At 33.4% G+C, this 8,872-nt stretch overlaps 1 protein-coding gene across 1 annotated transcript; it reads right to left on the bottom strand.

Annotated features, from left to right (window-relative positions):
• Positions 1–99: 99 nt before the first annotated feature.
• Positions 100–8,801, bottom strand: LOC130648896 (polymerase delta-interacting protein 3-like). Its single transcript, XM_057455024.1, has 7 exons — positions 8,245–8,801; positions 4,257–4,440; positions 3,603–3,769; positions 2,786–2,851; positions 2,188–2,317; positions 1,770–1,860; positions 100–1,655 (listed from the first exon to the last, which is right to left on the bottom strand). The coding sequence occupies exons 1-7, from the start codon at positions 8,671–8,673 to the stop codon at positions 1,544–1,546; spliced, it is 1,179 nt and encodes a 392-aa protein (XP_057311007.1). The 5' UTR covers positions 8,674–8,801; the 3' UTR covers positions 100–1,543.
• Positions 8,802–8,872: the final 71 nt, after the last annotated feature.

The raw sequence follows: 8,872 nt of genomic DNA, 5'->3' as shown, positions 1-8,872 counted from the left end.
TTCGCGCTAACATATTGCTTAGTTTAATTGTTATTAAAACTTGAACTCGGATGTTCATTCGCGTGTAAAAAAAATAATTTTTATGAACTTCAAAACGACTAAAACAAAATAGATGTTTTATTCTTTTAAAATTAAAATTTACAAAATAAACCACAACTTTCTTTCTTTCTTCGACCGCTCTCAATGCATGGAATTTAAACTAACCATGCGAGCTTTAGTTTTATGGACCAAAACACTTAAATATTTACATTTATTTTATTTTCAAAGTGGAACACAAAGTCCAGTGAGAAAATTTCTTAAATCTTACATAGTTTCTATGTAGAATCTAAATTTGCAGGTACAAAACAGCATTTTATCATTGAAACAGCAGAAAATCACCACAATATTCCATCAGTAGTATTAGAAAAATAAATAAATCTATATGTACCATCCGATAATACTGAAATACCTTTATGACCTTTCCTAACTTCTTTTTTTTTTTAATCGTCATGTCAATATAACAATTGCATAGGTCCAAAATCTGCATTCAGAGTAAATCAAGTTTTAGTAAAATATCACCAGCATTTGATTTACAACGTAAACAAGTTTTTTTTTGGCATACGTGCGCGACTTTTTGAACGTAGGCTTTACTCCAATTTTGAGATAAACCTTATACTAGATAGATTTACAGAGCCCCACTTTTTGCACTAAAAACTTGGAAAGTGTTAAGTCTTTTTTTAAATACAAGCATGTTTCTTCGTAATTTAAACCTCAAATTTTTATTATGAAAGTCAATATTAGCAAAGACTAAAAAAACTGTTTTCTAAAACTTGGAGTTACGCCTTTTTAATATATGCACATGATAAAGGAAAGAAAAATATGTTGTTTAAGCGCACTATGATGAAGGTTTCTATGTAACAAGAAAACACACATGTATTCGGCAAAAACCTTCCTAAAAGGTTGCTGAAGAGCAGATAGCCTGTTAGAGCACATGTCGATAACTCTTTTGCTATTTTTTTTCGTTTGTATTTTATAGTACGCTGCAGGACTCATTACAAACTGTTCTAAGAAGATATTGTTTTTGCGCGGTTGTTTGATTTGCGAAAAAAAGTTTGCGATCTAGTGAAAACCGTAAAAGTTGTGGGTTTTTTAAAACATAAATTTTTGCGAATCGTGTCTATTAAAAAATAAAATTCGCAGGAATTTATTTTAAATATTTCACGGGCAATATATTCCTCAAAATAGACGAAAAACGCTAAAGTTGCAAAAAATCACACCATAGAAATTAGTTCCTTTAATCTTTTATTTATTTATTTTGGTCCATAAAACAAAAGTAAGCATAGTTATACGTAGCACTCACCTTGATTGAAAACGAAGTTAAACTTTTTTTGTCAACAAAATGGAAAGGCCATATGCCTGTTGTATAAAAACGTATCACTGTTGCTTGGATTTTATGCTAAAAGGCTACGTCAGATTTGCAAAGAATTGTTTCGCAAAATACCCCTGGTTTAAAACATTCCACATGCAGGCAACTGCTTTCCACAAACAACTTCGGAGGAGAGCTTCACAGTTTTACAGTAAAAACAACAGGCTTGCTGTTACTTGCTGCGCCACCTCCTGCTGCCATAGGCGGGGGAGTGTAGTACTGCTGAGGTTGTGATGAACGATTGCTGCTCCTAGGATAAAAATGTGCTTTATCACTTAGATGTACAAGAATTTTTACTAAACTTCCACTTATATGTGATAAGGTAATGTCAAAGTTGTATCAAAAGATTATAGATTATCTCTACCTTGCTTGCATGAAGCCTTTTGTTGACGATGATGACGTTGATGCACGCTGAGTTTCGTCGGCAGTTGTGATTTTCAGAATCATAGGTTGTCCTAAAAAGAAAACCTCTATAATAATAGCCGTATTTTGTCCGTGTCCGCAAGAAAAGTGTCGTGTAACGGGCACACGAAATAGCGTGTAATTTAAAGAAGGACGACTCCGTGGATTTTCTACGGGTCAACGACTAAGTACATAATATAATTTACAATCATTTTTAAAATTTTGTTCATGAGTAATTGTACAAAAAAACGGGTTCGTTAAAGAGAACTCATTTTTAGTGAAAATCAAAAGTTGATGGGTCAGTTAGGATAAGACATTTAAAATGACGTGAGCACGAGAGTTTATCACACAATGCACCAATTTAAGCAGTTACATCTTACCGTCTAAATTCCGTCCATGGTATTTACTGTAAGCAGCAAACGCGTCTTCAGCAGTGCTGTACACAACCTCAGCTGTACCAACGCTTTTCAATTTCGCATCGAGAATTATGCCGATCGCACCAAACAGCTCCTGGAAAAGTAAATACAGAAAAAAATTAAACATGCTTCGCAGAGTAGGTAGTACTTGTGCGAAGTTTATGAAAATAAAGTTATACACCTCTATAATAACAACCGTCGTCTTTTTGGCTGTCTGTCTGTTACGGAAACACGAAATACGATATATAAAGGACGGGCGACTCTGTGTATTTTTTTTTCATAGGGTAACGACTAGTGTGTATATATTACACAAGAGATTATTATGAATATTTCAAACAGAACTATACCAATTATACTATACTGGATTTGTTTTTACCTAAAAAATGCAAAATTATCTGCTTTTATTAGTTCTCTCTTGAGTTAATACGGTTGTCACACACATGGCATTCTTAGGCTTCAATCACCATAGAGGTGTTAACCCATATTGCATGTCGACAACCAACCAACTTGAGAATGAACGAATAGAAGAAAATATGACTTTAAAAGAGAAGCTGTTGCTAACCTGGATGTCATCTTGTGATACACTGTGATGTAGATTGGAGATGATCACCTTAGCTGGTAACGGTTTCTACATAGAAATAAAAAGTAGGATTCACTGCTAGGATTCATTACTTAAAATTTTTTTGCAAAACTTGGCAATTCGTGAATATTTATTCCTCGAGGAAGTTTCTCCTAAAAACCGCAACTGCAAAAACAAAATGTTTGATATCTAATTTGCAAAAATAAATTCAATGGACAAAGAAAACAATTTACTAATAACTCGCAAAAATAAAACCGGCAAAAATTTATTCGGCTTAATCATCAAATTGAAGCCGAGCGTATGAAGACGCTCATTTTATCAGATTGTAAATACATTTTTTATGCTTGTAAACACACTTTTTTATGCATAGAAGTAATTTTGGCTTAGCCTCGATATAAAAATTATGCCAATTTGTATGCTTAGTATTTAAAATCTAACGTTAAGTTAATTTGCAAGACGTTTAAGCATCTGGTATTCAGATCTGATATTGTGTTGTTTCCTTCTGTAAAAACTACTTTTGGCATTAAACACAGAGTAAGCAGTGAAAATTTTGAAATTTTTGAGACAATTAAGCTTGCATATGCTTATAAACGATATGCCTATAAAAAAGAGAACTGTTTTAAAAAAATGAGGAGAGGATTGTTAAAAGGCTTGATAACATTTTTTTTTTTAAAAAAAATTTAAAAAAGCAACTAATTGTGTTAATAATTGTAGTAAATATACCCCGAGCCAGTTTTAACTTAGAAGCATAGTTTTAGAGTGTTAATCTGCTTGATAGAAAAAAAACGGGTGAATTTACCTTAATTGGCGAGACAAAATTGGGCTCTGGAGCATATAATTCTTGGTAACTGTCATCATCACTAGTGGATGTGTTCAGTTGACTACTGTTACCACCTGATCGCCTCGATTTGTTATTTCTCTTGCGGTTCCTTACTTTATTTTTCGTAACAACAGATAAGGAATTACCTGAAGATGAGATGAATGTTTTTATAATACTTCTGTACTTTCATACAAAGTATTATGGGTACAATATTAGCACTATAACATTTAGCTCTGTAGTTAACAAATTTTGAGAAGAAAGGTATAGATGGCAGCGCTGCTGCTACTGACAAATTATATGATGATACTTTGGTTGCGTAGGTAGTGAGTGTGATAAGTGTGCATATGTTTTTAGGCTCCTGACCCATAATTAAGTAGAGGGTCAGAAAAAAGGAGGGAAAGAAATTTGACATGTCAATTACTCGATCAATGAAATATACATGAGTATTAAAATGGACATAATTATTCCTCTTAAGAAATATTGTTAATAATTTTGACATTTAAAAATATCTTAAAATCAACTTTCTGTATAAATAGATAAAACACACATTGTTATATGATTCCAAACATTTTTTTTGGCTGAAATTTTCTACCGAACACACAAGCTAAAAGCAACAGACGTAGCAGATCTCACCTTTTACAAGTGCTTTCCTGTCTTTCACTGAATTTTTATTTTTAGCAATTATTTTGATAGAACTTCCAGTAAAGGTAGATGCTCGATCTAATATAGATTTTTTATTTTTTCCAGGGGTATTCAAATTTCTTTTGCGGTTTATGATATTAGCCTTTTGACCACTTCTAACATCCTGCAGGGCTTTCTAAATTTAAAGTATATGCATACATATATATGACTTGTTTCTTGGCTACCTTATACGTTAGCCCCTCCTTATCATCACTACTGAAACCACCATTTTTGTTGTTATCTTCTTTATTAAGAGAAACCAAACAATGGAAACCTATAGTAAGTTTCTAAAATTTAATAATTTATATATAATGGTAATTTCAGGAAAATCTTACTTAAAAGCTGATATACTTCCAATTTTAAACTCATTTCAAATACTTTTCATTGAATTAACTTTTGTTGAAATAAAAAAACGGCTAAAATGTGAAACATTTGCGATGTGTAACACCAGTCTAAGATACAAAAAGAGTTCAGATACATTTTACTTTACTATTTTTTTATAAAAATTTTAAAAGGATTTACATTTTTATCTCAATAAACATCACAATATTTTGCAATATTCAACCTGCTCGCTGTTATTTGCTCAGACGAGAATTTGTGAATAAATTAAAGCTTGCAAGGCGACTGTGAGGTCTTGATTAGTTGGTCTTACTGTTATCCAGGCCTATCAATAAGGGAAGAGCAATTGCTCTTGCTCACCCAAAGGCTCACCCAATTCTGAGAAATGACAAACTAGCTGAGCCAATAATTGCTCCCCCAATTCCACAAAAAGTTTTCTGGCTGAGCAATATTATTTCATCTCACATGGAATTAAGGTTCCCTTTCTCATTATTTACATGAAAAAAGAACCAAAATATATATAAAAAAAGATAAAAGAAAATAGTTAAAAAAGACTTTGAGATAAAATCTGTGTTTATAAACTTATTCAGATTGCTCGCCCAGTTCAAATTATTGTAATCTTGGGGAGCGATTTATTGCTCTAGTGTTATTTTCTTATTGATAAGCCTGGTTATCCATAACAACTTTGGTTATTGGTGCCATCTCTAACATACAACATAAAGAATATAAAATATATATAGTGAAAAGAACAACTTTGATATTTTCTGGGTAAACTTTTATACCCAATTGTGGAAATAAGATACTATCTTTGATTTTCTATGGTGTTGGTGCAAGTTAAACTTTACAACCTGTGTAGCAAAGCATACAAAACCGCTATCTAACAAGAAGAGATAATTTCAACTTTTTGAAAATTGTTTTTGTAACACAAAAAAGCATCAAAACATGTATACATTTTTAAAGAAAGACATCCTCCATTATCATAAAAGTAATGCACTGTATACAAGGACAACTGCTGAAAGCACGCAATCACAATTTTTCAAGATGGCACCTTGTAGACAATAGCAAAATCCATCAGATTTTAGGTGAAAGATTTTGAATTCATATTACCTGTAACATATCATTTCATTGGGTATTTTTAAAAATTAAATGAAAGGATTTTCTTAAATATATATATATATATATACTTTGTTTTCTTTACATAAAAAACACCATCTAGAATATTGCTTGCAGTTGTGGTCACCTTCCTTGAACTACCTTGTGAAATCACTTGAATCAGTACAATCAAGTTTTTTGCGAAAAATCTGTAGTTCTGATAGAAAAAATTACTAGAATATAGTAATCATTAATACAAAAAAGAGATAGACCAAATTATCTACTTGTGGAAAATACTAGAAGACTTTGTAACAAATTTCCTTCTTCATCCTATTTTATGCCACACAAAACAAGGTAAAGGAAGACTCTACAAACTCCCAGAAGTAATGTCATCTGCCAGCAAAAGTCACTTCTCCCTTCCACACTATCCTTTTTTTGTATCATGCACCCAGACTCTAACTCTCTTCCCAAAATGATTAGAGACTAAGTGGATGCACAGTAGGAAAGTTCAAAACCTATTTTGACAATTTTCTCAGGACTGTACCTGATGAGCCTCAGGCCCTAAATATGCAACAAAATCAAGACCTGAACAACAGTCTCCTGACAGTACTTAAAAATGCTGTATTCATCCCACTACCTTTTGCAGGTATTGGAGCAGCACAAGAAAACAAGGTTAAGGTGAACACCGGTCGAGCAAAAACAAGTAACTAAGTATTGCAACTATTTTAATCATAAAATAGACTTTATAAGTAATTTCAGTGGATCGCACATTAAGAAAAAAACATAGCACGGAATTAAGATGTAAATCAAGGAAATAGGATGTTTTAGTCAATTTCTTTTTCTCCCGAGCCTATATGTCCACCCTTTTCCTCAGCATTTTTGCAAAGTTGTTTCTAGGGATGGCTTATAGTCAAAACCATGAAGTTATGTGGCAAAAAGAGTTGGCCAGATCATTCCTAAAGCTGTTTGTTTATATCATCACGTAATTAGGCCGGTATAGGCTAGGGGCCTTCGAAAAAAATTTTCGGGCCCCTATCGTCGCTAAGATTTAGACCCTCCCCCCCCTCTTTTAGCGGATTTCCGTCCGTGAAATACACACATTCGGATAAAACTTGGAAGGCTCAGGGGCGTGTTTTGTAGATAAAAGTTATCGGAGTTGATGAGAAGAGGAATTATGCTCACGAACAACGAAGAATTTTCAGGCCACAAACAAATTTTTAAAATTTCTCAATCCCTAGCAGATTTTTTTTTCAAACTTCAGCCCTTCTCCCCCTTAGCATATTCTGCTAACGTAGCCCGAAAAATTTTTTCGAACGCCCCTACTAGCTAGCTTTTGGTTTTCTGACATCACCTAAGAGGTTGCTGATAAGCCGCAAAAGCCATACGGGCAAGTTCGGGCGACTTTTCAAATAAAATTGGCGGTTGACCCCCGAAACCGCCCGCACTTTCCTGAACTAGCCTGGGACATTCCAGAAATGCAATTCCTTGTAACAAACCATGCAGACAATAGATGGGAAGAAGGTGCTTAAAGAGAAAGGAGTTAATATATATATAAGTTATTTATAAAGTGAACTTTACCAGAAACCATTAATACAGTTCTTTTAAGAACTTCGCTACCACATAGTAAGTTTATTTTAATTTTCATAGTTTTTTTTAATCATATTAGCGTATGATCCGCCAACTCCGTGAATCCGATAACTCCGTGAAACTGCTTTCGAAGCCTACAACAACTTACCACAGCTCTGTCTACCATTTTCAATGAATGAATTCGATTCAGGGGGTTGATACTACCACTTAATCATTTTAGGGGCGTCGGAACTTGTGATGACAAAAGTTTGGTAGTAAGTTCAGCCGGCTACACCTTTTTGTGATTTTCAAGTCAAGCGTGACGGTGGTTATTTTTTATATATATTGTTATCTCAGTTAATTGATTATAATTATGGTCATGTTATATATACCTTTTCTGAGGGTCCAATGATTCAAGAATGTTTTCTAAGGAATATTTTAATTTTTAAAATATTTTTGCTAGTCATCAGAAAGCAAACATGTTTTTCAAATTTCACGGAGTTGAAGGATCCATCACGGGATTATCGGATGATAGTACATGTCGGATCCGGCTTATTTGTCCACAAATAAATGTATTTTTTTTCTTGTCATACCCCCCGAACAGAGAGCTCTACGATAATATAAGTTTGAAATAACCGATATGTTGACGATATGGATATAAGGACGTTAAATGTGTTTTTTTCACGGAGTTGGCGGATTATACGCTAGTGTCTGTCTTTTTTTGGGGGGGGGGCAATGTTTTCGCCATATGCGGGTCTTTTCGGTCGAATACTTGAATTTTTTTCAAAACGCGGAACTCACCCGAAATTGCCCGCACTTTTTACGGCGTATGCAGCTTATCGGCACCCTCGTATCACCCTTCTTTTAATTCAGTGGATGAATTTAGCTAGCCACTTTTTAAATGCCTTCTTTTTTAAAATTATGTTAAATATAAAATACTCACCTTTGCTACTGCTGATGGTGATTTTAAAGCCTGTTTTTTAGCTTGAAGCTTGGCTCTTGCATCAAAATGCTTCGTGAAAAGACGAACTTCTCCAGCACCAGTTTTGACTTTTTGTATATTTTGATTATTCACTCTATTTTTAGCAGTAAATATTGCTTTCTTTTTGTTTTCATGGAAGGGTTTTCCGCCATTCTTAATTAAGCTTGGTCTTTTCAGTCCTTTTAAAGGAAATGATCTCCTATTATCATTGACATTAGGTTTATTTACGCGTTTAGTTCTAGTTCTAAGTTCTACAAACTTGTTATTCTTTCCATTAAAATTCCTTTTATTATTTACAGCGTTTTTATTTTGTATATTTCGGTGACTTTTCTTGCGATTTTTGTTGATAATTTGATCCAAGGACAAATCGTAGTTTGACGATGCCGCCATCTTGTTTCTTCTTGTTCAACAATGGGATCTTCCACGGCACCGAAGGTAAAAAAGCTTGTTAATAACATATGCTGGGGGTAAAATGACTACCAGCTACGCTTTTTTCTTAAATAAATAGATAATATTACGATAGAACTTGTGAGACATTTTATTTATTATTTTTATAAAAGGGCTTTATAAAATAATGTGAGGTATTATC

The sequence above is a fragment of the Hydractinia symbiolongicarpus genome, chromosome 7 (genome assembly GCF_029227915.1).
Source record: "Hydractinia symbiolongicarpus strain clone_291-10 chromosome 7, HSymV2.1, whole genome shotgun sequence".
Lineage (NCBI taxonomy): Eukaryota > Metazoa > Cnidaria > Hydrozoa > Anthoathecata > Hydractiniidae > Hydractinia > Hydractinia symbiolongicarpus.
Note: the sequence above shows the minus strand (reverse complement) of the source record. Positions and strands in the feature narration are given on the sequence as shown.

Excerpts from the sequence above, each read along its gene's own strand:
- LOC130648896 (XM_057455024.1), bottom strand. The coding sequence starts at position 8,673 with ATGGCGGCATCGTCAAACTACGATTTGTCCTTGGATCAAATTATCAAC. Across the intron at positions 3,770-4,256 it reads CAGGAAAGCACTTGTAAAAG|GTAATTCCTTATCTGTTGTT; the intron begins GTGAGATCTGCT and ends TCTCATCTTCAG. Across the intron at positions 2,852-3,602 it reads ATTTTGTCTCGCCAATTAAG|AAACCGTTACCAGCTAAGGT; the intron begins GTAAATTCACCC and ends ATTTCTATGTAG.